The sequence below is a fragment of the Tetrao urogallus genome, assembly GCF_951394365.1.
Source record: "Tetrao urogallus genome assembly, chromosome: 1".
NCBI classification, from domain to species: Eukaryota; Metazoa; Chordata; class Aves; order Galliformes; family Phasianidae; genus Tetrao; species Tetrao urogallus.
In genome coordinates this window covers 138548743-138563874 of record NC_136813.1, presented here as the reverse complement: position 1 = coordinate 138563874, position 15132 = coordinate 138548743, and the positions used below count along the sequence as shown (strand labels likewise).

The 15132-nt window shown below is 39.6% G+C and overlaps 1 protein-coding gene across 1 annotated transcript in view; it reads right to left on the bottom strand.

Moving 5' to 3' along the window:
• TBXAS1 (thromboxane A synthase 1) overlaps window positions 1-15132 on the bottom strand; it is a gene marked incomplete at both ends in the record, with an annotated part of 227428 nt that overhangs the window by 143779 nt on the left and 68517 nt on the right. Inside the window, one exon of the mRNA XM_079549659.1 lies at window positions 8832-8884. Within this exon, the coding sequence (XP_079405785.1) occupies window positions 8832-8884 (53 nt within the window). The remainder of the gene's footprint in view (window positions 1-8831; window positions 8885-15132) is intronic.

Here is a 15132-nt window from a genome sequence, read left to right as displayed (position 1 = left end):
GAAGGGAAGATTCACAATCCCCAGGGTAATGGTGGCTCAGCTCATTCCACACTCCCCAAGCCAGAAAAAAAAAAAATAGCATAACATCTCAAAACAACTTTTTTCCCTGTAGTGGGCTGCACTTTTGCCTATTGCCTGATGAAATCATAGCCAGTTCACTACCAGCAGAAGGTCTGACATAAAGCAGGCTCTCTAGGGAAGGAAGAGAGACAGTCAAAGAGAGAAAAAGGGTAATTTGAAGATGGTGCCAAACCAACAACGAAAAAGGAGATATTTTGCTCCTTTTACAACTAATAAAACATAGACGACTAAAATTGATCCCCAGACTAATAAGGTAGAGGAAAAACTAAAACCAATATATGACAAAACAATAAAAAAGTAATGAAGAGATTTATGGAAGTACATAAAAACCTTGGAATGACGTAAAAATTTTCAGGTCAGATTACTGTTTTCAGCTCAACATGGATAAGGAAATAAAGGAGGAACAAAAATTAGAGTATGGGGGAAAGATGGCAGAGGGTAGAAGAGGATAGGGGGAAGGAAGAAAACAAAGCCAGAGCAAATGTCTACAGAAAAAAAATACAGCCAGAAGCATGAAAATGATGTCTACAAAAGAAACTTATCAAGGTAAAAATTAAAACAGAAAACCAAGCACTCCAGAGCCAAACTGGTGGAATTATGTAAGGACAAGAGGCAGTAATAGAATGGTAAGTTTCTCTCTGCATATACCTGGGCAAAGCAGTTGCGGTAATCCTCAAAGAGGATACTATGACAATTTCTAAGAAAATAAGATGCCACCACCCCTAAGACACAGTCCTTCACCACAGCTGGGTGCCCTTGCAGTTGGAGATCTTACAAGGCCTTTGGTAAGGACTCCCCAGCACGCAGAGAAAGCTCTGACCAGAAGCAGCCTCCTGGAGTTCCTGGCAGAAAACTGGGATGCGCAACTCGCTGCTGGTTTCCAGCCTCTTCTCTGCACCCTTCTCCTTGTTAGGGAAGGGAAATCCTTTTTGCTTGATGCCTCTTATAGCATTTGAGAAGGTAGACATGAGTTGTTCTGGATTTCTTTCTGCTGCCACAAAGAAGGGTAAACTGGCAGCAGGAAGCAAACTGGAAAGGCAGTAACCTCAAGAAGGGGAAGGGGCTGAGGGTGATGATGCATTTTCCTCCTCTGTGTGAAGAATGAGGAAATGATTCAGGAGTTTCCTTTAAAATTTACCTTGTGTGGCACAGGAAACACCATAGTACATACGTAATCAGATACATAACTGGTGAAGTTAGTGACCATTAATAGCTACTGGACATGATGTTATTATATGCATCTGCTTCAGGTTTGCAGCAGTATTTCTGGATACTACAGAAAATTCTAATAAAGCATTGATTTTGCTGTGCATATTATATAATACTGCTACTTTCCTATACTTTCAAATAAGATACTAGAAGAACGACCCAGATTTTTCAGTCTTTAAAGCCCTCAGCACATTTCTTTCCAAAAGGTGGAAAAGAGAAAAAATTACAAGGTGAATTTCACAGCCTGTTAAGAAATTTAAGGAAGGCAGGTTCTGGTAGATGGTGAAAAGGATAGATTCAAGGTGAAATTAAATGTAGTAAACTAGTTTTTGTAATTACGGTGTTCACTCAGAATATTCCCTCCTCCTCCTTTAAATTAAGATGATACATGCTGATATGCGGGTACTGATCAGAAGTGTCACACAATAAGATGAGGCAATCTGTTAAGCAGTGACATCTCCAACCCTTTAAAACGATGATTTTAAGCACTAATTAGCTAAGAAGCAGGCAGTACAGATCAAAAGATCACCTGCATTGTATATTAGATATAAAACGCTACTCAGACAGCATGTTTTCTAAAGAAGTAGTTTTCAAATAATCTTAACCTTGAGCTCACAAGGATTATGCTTTAACAGCTGAGTGCTGCGCTACCGATGCGAAAGAAAACGTGGGCTCTAGGAGACACCTCCCTGGGAGCAAGCAGGGGTGAAACCTGCACTCAGCCACAGCTGCAGATGAAGAAGTAGAAGTAGACCATGATTCAGTCAAGTTCCTCGAATGCTGAGGCATGTTACAAGGGCCTGCACTGCTGCTTCAGAGCTGATGTAACTCTGTCCAACCTCATTGAGCCTTTCCATGTCCACTCAACACCAACTCCATGGAGATGCCCTGACCAGGGAATTTTCCTCTGTGCAAACACTAATTCACTGAAGCTACAACCACATCAGATTACACAGAAATGAGCATTAGGAACATGGTACAGCTGACCGACGCTCTCTTTTTTGCCTTGCCAAGAACATATAAAATGTCCATCTCCTTTGGTTGCATTTCACACTCCCTTTCCAGAGCTGTAAAAGATTACATCAAGTCTTCGACTTACGTCTGCTTGGACAGCTGCAATAAAACGATGGAGCAGACAGAGATGGAGGAGAGAAGCTTGGAAAAAATGCAGCAGGGTGCACATGCCTGCACGCAGTCAGCCCAGGAAAATATTTGAGGTCTCAGAGGAGACAGAAGGTTTTGGTGCATCACTTGCATCAAACTCCCATCCAAATGGCTTCACCTGCACTGAAGGCTGGGACCACGACATTTCAATGGGCCTTTGAGTCCAATGTTTGTGAATACCCAGAGTAAAAGGGTCTTTGGAGATGAGACCGCAAGAGGCTATAGTGACAAAATAAAAAAGTCTTCACAGAGTAGACGAGCTCATACTGTATGGATCTTGTGGGAGGTCACAGTCTACATTCAAGATTTTCTCCATGGCTAGGAAGAACTCATAAATAAATGCCTTCAACATTACAAGTACACAGAGCTTCAATTTGCAATGTCCCAGAAACCAAAGCACATTTGGAACACACCAGAATTAAACTAGTCAACTAATTTACCATAAATTCCGCCTATAAACTGCATTCCACAGGCCTCTGTACACCAAACTTAAACTCTTCACAATGAGCGGCAGCCCACAAAACCCATTACACTGCAACAACAACACTAGACTCCAATTCTCTAAACAGAGTGGCATGTCACCTTTTGGGTAAAGCTCTAGGCACTAGTCTCATAAAAGACTATGTCTTCAAGACTAATTAGCTCTAGATAGAAGAGAAACTGGTGATGATATTTCTCTAAATAATTCTCACGAGTTGTTCCAACAGCTTGATTTAACTACTGGGACTAAATGCAACCAATACCTAATAATGGTTAAGTGTGGGGAGTTGGGTGGAAATGTACCATTGCACTGTGGCACTGAATTTTAGCCAGAAAAATTGCTAGGTTTGGGTTCTTTTTAAAAAGGCTTATTAAAAACAGGTTACTGTTAGCAAATTCTAGAAGTGTTGATTAAAAACAAAAGGGAGGGTTGTGCTTTAAGAGTTTAACAGAAGAATATTAAGATTCCCCTATTGTTCAGTCAATTCTTGAGATAATCTTTTCCATCTCAGAGAGAACGGCTAGCACATTACTCAGAGGAACAATAAAATTGTCTACATGCGAAGTGCTGTCAAAAGAGAGGGTGGGGAGGAGGGAGAAATATTTTTCTCCCCATTAACTTCTTTCAGCTACAATAAACCTAGGTGCTTATGTGTACCAGCAGCAGTTAAAATATTTTTCAGCACAAATGTAATTGTTTCTCTTACAGTGCTGACTCATCAGGGTAGATAAACTTCTGCCTAACTTGAAGCAAGTTGAGTAGCACCATTGACTTTAATGGTATTACTCTTGTTCTCAAAGTTAGAAACACGTTTAAGGGTTTTCTGTGTGATGTCCAGAGGTTGTAAGAATTTAGTGGAAAAAGAGAATTATTTCACAACAGCAGTTATAGGTGTGTTCAATAATCCTTTAAAGTCAAAGGGCCTTATCAAAATACAGAAATGAAAAGACTGTGAAGAAAAGAATCCTGACAGATTCTGAAAGCCTCAACTCTGGCCAAAAAATTGTTTGGCTTTAAGAAAACAAAAATCCAAGTAAGTGAAGCTACCAAAAATCTTTATCAGGTTAAATGCAAGACAGAGATTACGAGGAGCTGTAGATCAGATACAGGAAGCTTGCTTCAATTCTCTCTCCTTTGCTTGCCCAGGAATGATTTTCTCTAACTGAAATATGAAAAGTGAATTGTCTAAATTATCAAAATACAGAAAGGGCCATGGGAGAGGTAGAAAGTCCATTAGACCCCCAGTGTAAAAGAGGAAACCAAACAGGGTAAGATTGTTTCATAAAACTAAATTAATTCTTTGCATGAGCCGTCAGAGACAAGATGAGAATGCCTGCCCTGGGATTACTGTGGAGAGACACTAAGAGTTGAATAAAGCTGAAAACCAAGAGGTAAAAAACACAACAGCAACAACAAACAAACAAACAAACAAACAAAACCCAATAAGCTTGTGAAATTAAAATGGCAGCACAAAAGGTGTTTCTTCAGATAAATTAAGCGCATGATGAAGACACCAGTTGCTCCTGCAGGATGAAATCCTGCCCTTGTCCACTTCAGGTCCTCAATACCGTGTTTAAGGAGAGAAACTGACTCATGAAAAGTTCCAGGCTTCCAAATCCCACAAAAGCATGTCACTCTTCTGAAGGGGAAAGCCCCAGATCTCTGCAGGGACAGACCGGCGTGCCTCAGCCCTGCTGCAAAGGCCAGCAGCCACAGCAAGAAAAGCCTGTTTTTTGTCCACAACCGTTTGACTCAGGACTCATCTGCAGGAATGCTAACTAGTGCCATCTGCAGCAACCATTTTTTCAGGAGAGGAGAAGTCAAGCATTAAGACAGAACAAACTCCAGCTGCATAGACTTCTGAAAAGCTGTCAGCTGCCAGTGTAGTTTACAATCACAACTAAGCCCTGGACACATTTCAAGTTAGTGACTGGCTACATGATCTATCCTAATCCTTTAAACCACCCAACCATTTAAGTGACCAGACTAAGTCTTGGTTCCAATAATGATCTATTAGGAAACTATTCAAGTCTTTAATCAAAAAAAGAAAACTAACAGAAAAAACAGACAATGTATAATTTTGTAAACACCTGAATTGTCTGCCCTATTTTAAGTTGCTTACTTTGTATTACTTTAAAATGTGTTGAAGTAACCTACTGCAAAACAAGAAGGGAATAGAGCTACACTCACATCCATGTTCTCATGAAGTGCTCCAGGAGTGCACGTGAACCCATTTATTATTTTTTTTTTACCTGTATCTTGACTTGTTTTCTGTGATAATGCGCTGATCATGGGATGCTAATGCAGGAAGCCAGTAGAAGATCTGCACAGGTAGCTGCAGTTTGCTGCTGATGGATTCAACGAGGACTGACACTGGTTTAAAACCACATCTCAGAAACATTCTCATTAATTCCTCCCCGCCATCAGAAAATGCACATTTTGAGCTTGTTGACTTCACTTAGCAGTACATAATCTGACAGCCCTGGACTCAAACTCTCTGCTGCCTCATTTGTAGGAGTGTTTTAATCCAAGCTTGCTCTTCTTGCTTCTTTTGAACCAGTTTCTTCACCTCTGCCTTATACTTTGTTCCTGTCCTGGTTAGCACTCATTCTACTACACAGTTGTTCACAATTCTCACAGAAGGTTGAGTTGAGCGTTCAAGTGAACGAAGAGTAAGAGTAGGGTTTGATCTGGTGCAAGTTGTTTCTGATGCAACAGGCAATGAAGAAAGGGCATCACCCCACAAATTGCGCCAAATTTAAATCTTTCATTCTTTATTATACACAGCAAGATCTACATTATGAACTCCTACATTCTTCCTCACGTTCAAACGCACTGCCGTGGCTGAAAGCAGAATAGATTCACTGATCCCAGAAGCAGTTACCTGCCTTGTGGCTGTGTTCTATTTTCTCATTATTTGCTGGTGGTGTATTGTTGGGCCAATAATCTGTTATTTATTCTCCCCCTCCAAATCACCAGTACTCACAGTACTGTTAAGTCATAATGATGCAATCACAGTAAGAGGGCACATGCATACAAAGCATGTATGTGAAATAAAATCAAATCATTGCCTATACAGCTGTGCTAACATATTAGCAATTGCCATTCTGATTCTATCAAGTACACTACCCATTCACTTCTCCTCTTCACCACCAGAAGTTCCTTATTTCTTTGTCTCCTCTTACCAGCTATTTCTCACTAGTTGTCACGGTCTGCAATTGAAATAAAACAGTTGGATTTAGTGGGGTGAAAATAAAACATTAAAAAAGAATAACCTAAAAATAAGAGACTAAAGTAACCGAAACCAAGACTACATTGCTTTCCAAGCAGGATATTGTTCACTTTGTATTTTTGCTTCGGAGAACCAGCACATACATTTTAGAGGGTAGATTTTAATTTATTTTTTTTAAGATGCTCAAAAACACAGCCAAACCAAAGCCTATCACTTTGATGCATGAACTCATCAGAAGTGGTATCAGTGGCATGGCTTTTCCCCACTGAACAGAAATGCTCCACCTCTACTTTTACAGCAACCAGAGCTGTTCGTTTCCCCCTCGGCCTCCATCTTGGGCCACCTCTGTATGAAAACAGACAGTTTTCACAGCACACATTCACATCCAAAGACAATTTGCATTGTCTCTCCATATAAAAGAGTAATACCATCACCTCTCCTTTGGATCAGCACACAGGAGCGAAGAAAAAAATGCTTTTGTGACCTACAAAAGCCTTACTTGAAATAATTCTCTACGACTTGAGGCCTTTTGGAATGGAAGGGATATATTGTTTTGACTTGATTAAAGCTGAAAAGTTGATTTGACATCCTGTTGTCAAGGAAACCAATTCACACACAAAAGAAAACAGTTGTGATGGTATCATTCAGACTATTCAAGTGACCTTAGAAAGGAAAAAAGCCTTTAGTTCCAAAGATTTGTATTCAACTCACTTCACCACTGTAGAAATAAAGATCATTGCTCTTTATGCTTATTGGAAAGCAGTTTTCAATCTGGAAAAAGCAAAATGCCACATCTTCTTCTAACTGCCAGATCCAATACTTCGCTGGGGTTGTGCACAGAAGCGCACCTACCATTTACTGCTAGTTCAAAGAACCACAAATATAATCAAACAGATGTACAGAGAAGGAGAAAAAAATTCTTTAATTGACAGAACCACGATAAATACCCGCCTGACACATACCACACACCTATTGAATGTCAGCTCAGTAAGTCAAGTTTCCAAATGTCTTCCTTCAACTACAAATCAATCTTACCTCAAACACAGCAATGTCTGAGCCCAACTTTGTTTTCCTGGGAAATATCAAAAGCAGCATTTATTCCCTGCCAGCATCCCAGATCTCTCTCAAATGAAGCTTTTCAAGCACACAATAAATGGTATGCAATTACACTCAATCTGCCCACCTACTGGATCCCAAGGAGGGAGAGTTGTTCTTGCTGACCACTACCACCACCATCCAGCTTAGTAACCAAAGCAGAGAAGCTTCATTCTCTGACAGCTATGGGTAGACTGGAAAAACAAAACTTTTTATCTATTTGCTCAAAGTCTGTAATTATATATTTCTTTCTCCCATGAGAAAGCCTCCTCTGCCTGGTCAAAAAACCAGACAACTAAATAGCAACTTGTCTCAAATTCAGCTTAGAAAAAATAGGTATGATATTAATAAGGAGGGAAATATGCTGAGGAAGGAATGTCACTGTTCCTGCATTATTGTTATTTAACGTCATCACACCAAAGGTCATGGAGATAATAAGCTTCAGTCATTTTCCATTTGTTACACAACATACAAATTGCTACAGTGTTAATGAATATATTTCTCCACTCCTGGTCAGGCAAGACAATGTATAATTTTCTCTTAGACAAGTACCTAACCCTTGGAATTCGTTATTTCCACTGCTTCTTTCAGGACTTTGTCCTTAGGGCTGAGCGTAAATGCCACAAGAAAGCTGCAATTGGGGCTTTCTATGGCTGGTAGAGGTTGTTTGTTGTTGTGGGGGATTATTTTTTTTTAAGTGGAAGACCATCCAAAGCATATTTATATTATTTACGAACAAATACACAAATACTTATATGGTATACTAATACTGTATCTTAAAAACCTTAGAGAACACTCAAACAAAAAAAAAAAAAAAAAAAAAAAAAAAAAAAAAAAAAGATATTGTATATACTTTGTGGATATTATTTGATACCTAAATATTAGAATAATATTTATGCTAGAAGCACCAACTGACCACAGCAATAGAAGTTACTGTAAAGCAACTGCATTTCCAGTTAAAACCACAAAAACTGGAAAGCAGATCTTGGAAAAGAAATAATATTCACAGAAACATGGAAGTGCTGGGATGAAGGACCTTCTTCACTCCTAATAACCTGCTAAGGGAGCACAACTGAGCTTTAGAGAGGAATGCCTCATCTCTAGACTGTATTTCATTGTATTTTAAGATTAATATTTCTGCATAAATATAAATAGCAACAGCTGAGCCAAATTCACACTATTTCATAGATTGGGTAGGTTCTGTTTGTGCTATTTTGTTTAAGAAATTAAGTTATTATTTCTGCTCTTCACCATAAATAGAAAGAATGCGCAGATGAAAAAGGAAAATTGTTGCAGGTAGCTTTGTATAGTTCTGAAAAAAAAAAAATAATAATAATTTATATGGGAAGAATGAAGTCCAACACCAAATACTGAAATAAAACAAGCCAATGTTACTTTTTGTGTGTGATCAAATAACGTCCACATCTATCACCCAGACTGAAATATTGCACTCTGCATTTTAATGAGCAGCTTGTCGTGGTATATTCTCCTCTCCCTAGCAATAAACCCAAACCAAAGCAAACAGCAAGAACCACAGGAGCAGAAAGCTGATGGTACAGCTAAGCTTACCCACAAATAGGTCCATACTCCGTTATGAGTTTTGTGTGGTTTTCCCAAAAGCCCTGGGTAAAAGAAAAATATCACAGTATTTTAGAACAGTACTTAACAGAAATCCTATTACACAGTGCTGCTAACACTCACACCAAAGCTCTGAACCTCAACTGTAAGAGCCACGGTATTAACTCAATCTCATCTTGCTCCCTTGGCCCATTTCTGAACGAAGAGTCTAGAAATGATGAGTGAAGGAAAAATATCTGGCAAGCCATTAAACATGTTTCCATTGGACTCCCACGCTTCCAAACATTGGTTTTTTGTTTTTGTTTTTTTTTTTAACTAACTTCATGATCAAGGTCCTTACTCATTTTTTTCTAATATGCGCGTGGATGGAAAAAAATGATATTATTATTATTATAACATAGTATATGCCTTACTACACACTAAAGAAATATAGGTAACATTGAAAGATTGTCTCGGGCTTTTTGAGTTTTTGGGTTTTTTTTTTGTTGTTTGTTTGGTGCGTTTTATTGTTTCTTTTTTTTTTTTTTTTGAGTGATTTGGAATTTAGCAAAGGCAGTCCGCTGGGAGATTCCGTAGAATAGTAAGCAGATTTATTTTAACAAACTTTTGGAATTTACACTGCGCTTGATTTTCATAATTGATGAAAATTGGTATCCATTTATATAAATCTGTCTGCTGCTGAACTAAACTGTTAGTGCCCCAAATGAATTCAAATTGATTAATCTGAAAGAAGGTGTGTAAAATTTATTCCCAAAAGTGACTATAAAGAAATCTGTTTTTAACAAAACTGCAATATTTGAAAGTCATACTGCATTGTGTTTGTAACTTATCTATGGAAAAATAACACATTTGACTGCATTAATCTGCATTTATATTAATTCAAGATAGACTATTGTGATCTATCTTCATTTTTCAAAGAAAACTCACTGGCAGAGTAGAATGCTTACATCTCATACGGAAGCTTTCTTGTTTTTAAGACATGCTACAAAATATTAGCTAGAACAATATAAACTACTATAAATATATAAAATTCAAACATAAATAAACAAGACCTCATAACATGCATGCACACTAAAAAGAAAACCTGTTAATCATAAGTAGCTACCTCATTTATCACCCCTGGGTGCTAACTTAGCAGCCAGATGAGTAAAGTACTTGTCACCACCTCCATTCCTCCTTTTATAAAGCCACTCAATTCTTTCTTTTTAACACAAGTGTGCTTTTTTATTTGATTTCTTTTTGATGGTTTGGTTTTTAATCCTGGAATTTATATGTTTATATATTTAATGGGACAAAATGCTTCCCAAAGCCCACCCAGTCCCAACACCATGCAATGTGCAGGGCTGCCACTCATCAGCTCAGGCTGCCCAGGGCTCCATCCAACCCGGCCTTGAGCCTCCAGAGATGGGGCACCACAACTTCTCAGGGCAGCCTGTGCCAATGCCTCACCAACCTCTATTTAAAGAACTTTCACCCAATATCTAATCTAAATTTCCCCTCTTTTAGTTTGATGCCTTTCCTCCTTGTCCTATCACTATTAAACAGTGTGAAAAGTTGGTCCCCCTCTTGTTTGTAAGCACCCTTCAAGTACTGGAAGGCTGCAATGAGGTCTCTCCAGAGCCTTCTCCAAGCTAAACAAGTCCAAATCCCTCAGTCCTTCTTCATCCTTTGGCTAAGCTTTCCTATGGACTGCAAGAACACATGTACATATTGCCCACGTATCCACCAGCTGTGCTCCTTTGAGCCAGCATGAGTTCAACATTTACAAGGAACCTATGCTTCAAATGATTCTGTGAAGAAGCCTTTCAGAAAGCCAGCTTCTTGGAAGCACTCTGACTTGCTACCATAGTAGAGTCAGACAGAGCACTTTTCAAATCAGTCCTGTTAACCGATAACTGGTTTTCCACCTCGCAATCTCCTAAATGATTGTACTGGCTTAAAATTAACTAAAATTAACTCCCATCTCAAACTACAGACCTGAAGGACAGTAGGAGGGATGGAGTTGAAAAACAACCAAGATAATCAGGACAAAGCATTCTTGGGAGCAGAGGCAGCCCTTGTTTGCCACACCCCAGGACGCACCATCATCCCACTCTGCCTACAGTCCCAGCACTACCTGACCCCACCAGCCACACCAGTCCTGCTGCTGTCCTGGTGCCAGTCTGAGGCTCCATGTGGTGTGGTGAGCATCCAGAAGAACACCAAGCTGCTGGTGAAACACCAGTACACTGCTTGCACCAAGCCTTGAGAGGTGGCAGTGACCAGAGCACAGGCAAGGGAAGGTATGTGTGAATCTCTGTAGGAAGATAGTAAGGAGATACAGTTGCAAAGGAACAGGAAGAGAAAGCTGAAGAGACAAAAAGGTAGTAATGAAGAAAGCATTACTGCATTTGATAAAAGCTTCAGAAATGCTACAAAAGGAGTATTTCTTTATTTGCTTATCATTTGCAGTTATAAATCAAAATCAACATCCCTATCCAAGTCCCTGAGAGATTTTCAGCTGACTTCCACAGGTATAACCTTTCAGCTGGATGGAAATGAGGGCAAAGTGAGATACTAACATTTGATAGCCATGGAAAAAAGCCAATGGACCATCTCAGGTGCACAGTCAGGAGATACGTCACACATAGGCCTGTCAGATTTGCAGCATCATTCCTGAATACAGCTTCTAACAGACAAGTACCTTGAGAACTTCCTCCTCCTCCTATGAGTCATGTTTGAAAACACAGCAAGCCTCATAAGTACTACTGGCAACTTCATTTCTTTTTTACACTACCCAATGTCAATCTGCTCCAAAAGCCATTACTGCAGGTTTGTCAAGGTTTATAATTGCAACTGTTCTACAGAAATGGAGGCAGAGACCTCTACTCATCTCCCAAAGACCACCCTGTGGGTGAGCACAAAGATGAGGAAGCAAACTGAGAAACAGAGGTTTAAACAGACATAAGTGAAGAGCTATAATGATGTAATTTTTTTTTTGGGGGGGGAGAGGTTAGTAAATTAGAAATAGGGAAAGATGTATTTTAGTTTTCATATGTCTCTCTATTACATTTTTAAAGGAAAACAGAATGAAACTGAAAAGCAATCCAATGTGCTATGTTATGAGGTGAGACCATGCACATCAGGAGGAATTGTAACACATTAAGCAGTAACAATGAAGTGTAAAAACATAGTAAGTGATGCTGTTCCAGGACAGAAAAATCACTTGGCCTCCTCTTTGTCTGGAAGCTACAGAGTATGAATTGTAATCAAGAACAATTTGAAAAGGGTTGGAGCAGGGTGAGGAGGGGGTATGACATCCTGCATGTGGCCCCTACATCGAGGTACCAGCCTGATGACAGTCCATTATCAAACAAGATAATACAGGACTATGAAAAGCTTCTTTCTCTAAAGAAACCGTATTTTCCAGCATCTGGTACGCCATGGAAACAGCAGCTTAAGTGGGCTGACTGCTGCAAACCCAGAAGGCTTCTTTGTTTACATGGCTGGCGGTTGCCTTCCTACAGGGAATTTGCATTCTCCCGTTCCTTTGAGCATGCATCATCAGCTGCATCGGCAAAGAGAACACTATCAAGGCCAAATCCTGCTCTCCAAGATACAGGTGTAACCCCTATGGAAAGGAACAGGATTTAGGTCTGCATCAGCCAAAGCAAAATCTGGCCACTACCAACCATCTATTTCAAGATATCAAATATTGAGAGCTCAGTCTGACAGCATGTAAATCAAAGGCCTTCAGAAAGGGGACTGGATGGGCTCAAGTACTCTCTTCCCTTTTTTCAGTAGATTCTGCCACTCCAAGATGGATTCATCTACCATTTTCTCCTTACTGCACATTCACTTTGCTAGTTCCTGACAGTTTCAAAAATCTGCAGCAGTGTCATCTTCCTCTGCTGAAAATGGGTGTAGGTACAAAGCCAAAGATTTAGAAGTATCTAGTAATATTATCTAACATGAGGCATATCTGACCTATTCTCATTAGTTGCTCAGTAACTACATATCTCCTGAGCTGAAAATTTGGACTTAAGAGACTTTAAGCTTAATACTTAAGCTTAAGGTAACCCAAATTGCATGTAAGACACTTTGCAAAATTTCAACTTGCTGCAGCTGGAAAACAAGGATTATGAAATTAACCAGAGTTTTTAAGGGTTAATAGATTTATTTTTTCTTTTTTCCCCAAGAGGATCATCAAGTGCTCTAGGCAATAACTTAAAATCTGGGCTCAGAAAAGTGACTTTCAGAATGCAGTACGGATATATATGTGATGTGCCCATCAAATCCATTACAGGTAGAAATTATTACCCATGCAAGAACAGCCAAGAGAAAAAGGCCTCTTTTGTTTCACCTTTCTGAAAATCATCACAGTGATGGTATTAGATCAAGAGATCCTCTAACCTCTGAATTAATAAAATATGACAAAAACAAAATGAGGGTTTTTTTTGTTTGGTTGGTTTGGGTTTTTTTTGCTTTGCAGTTCTGTGTGCGTCAACCCTGACATGAAAAAAGCATACCTGAAGCCAGGGGGCAAAGGGGTATTTGCACAAGTGAGCACCACTTGGCTCGATGATGCCACCGGCGGCGTAAACTGATGCCAGTACCTGTTCATAGGGATCTGGACTGGCCACACCAACTCATTTCACTTATGTTCCTATAAAGGTCACTAGCTAAGACAACCTGGATTCAAATGTGTGAGTCAAAGGCTGAAAGACGCCACATCCCATTAACAGCTCTGTATATGCTCCACCCTCCCCTTCATCACCCTGTAATCAGACGTGATTCTCTGTTTCATGGTGATATTAACTGAGACATCATTGTTTGAGCACATACCTCATATCATGAGACAAAAATCTATACAACTGTCTACAATACAGAACAGCAATGAGTGACAGCATTTATAGGTGAGAATTTTACTACTGAATGGGCTTCACTGCCTTTTTTCCTTAGACTATTTGGAAATGCTAACAGCCTAGTACCCTAATCAACATATATATACCAAAACACAAGCTAGAATTTAATTAGAGCTAACTAGTATCTGACTGCAATCCACTTTGATGGAATGACCCCTAGACTGTACATCATTTCCAGTAATAACCCTAGCAAAAACACTGGGATACCAGCAGACAAAGAGGAAAACAGCATGAACTTCTAACCAGTCTGATTCCAAGCCACGTACAGTTTGTTTGCTTTGATCGTTGCCCTTAATAGCTGTCCTCTGTGTAATTTTGTTTAATTTATGTGTATGCCATTTTAGATTTTAAAAAACACACATAGCCCTTTCACATTTATTAAAAGCAGTCTTTCTACCCTTAATAGTTATTAAGAGAGGTTAGTGTTATGTAATTAAGTTAATCTTCATTTGTAAAGGCTAATTAACCGAACACTAATTGAATCTGCATATGAAAATTTGGACAATGTATTCTCATTATACAATTTAAAAAATTACCTGAACTAAATACCAAACAAATTATATATTATCTTTTACCTTTTCAGGTCTTAAAGAAAACCTATGCTGGCAGGTTCCTGTTTGTGTGCTGTACTACTTCTTGCCATCTTCCATCAGCAGCTGTCATAATACAGTTTGAAAACCCTGTTTGAGCTCCTTGGCCAGAAAGGCCAAAGGCTCTCAGGTTTGAGTCACTCACCCAAAGGATCAGATGGCTCAATATGCTTCAGTCATGCCAATTCACCTGCCCCAAACCTGAATGCAACTGCCAGCTCAAAGCCACCGGCGCAGTTTTGGCAGGGCACTACCCTTTCACCTCCAGAGATCATCTCCTAGTTAAGCACCAAGCAGAAGACCCAGGCCTCATCTCATTCTCCTCTGCCTGAGTGTGCCTGCTTTACAAGAGGGGGATATGTTTTGGACCCACTTGGGCCCTTGCTTGAGACATTTATAGTTTAAAACAATCAGTTTTCCAAGAGGGAACTGACAAATGCACATCATACTTCCTAGTATTTGTTGTCTTTCTCCATTAAACGGGTTAATGGCTGATTCAAATAGGCTAGTAACCAAAGAGACGATGGGAAGAAGGGGAAACCAAGCAAGACTGACTTCAATGGCATTCACAACTTCTCACTACCATGGAACACACATAGACCTCAATTTTATCATTAATTCCATCACATCTTAGGTTCCATACTGTGACCCCCAGCAATGTCTCCGTGTCATGGCTGCACAGAACAGCTGCCGTCAGTTACCATCCTCTTGTTCACCACTTCTGGCCCAATGGCAATAACCTGACACCTTTGGTGCAAGAAATACCAAACAGGAAGACTGTCAGAGAAGGGAATGAGA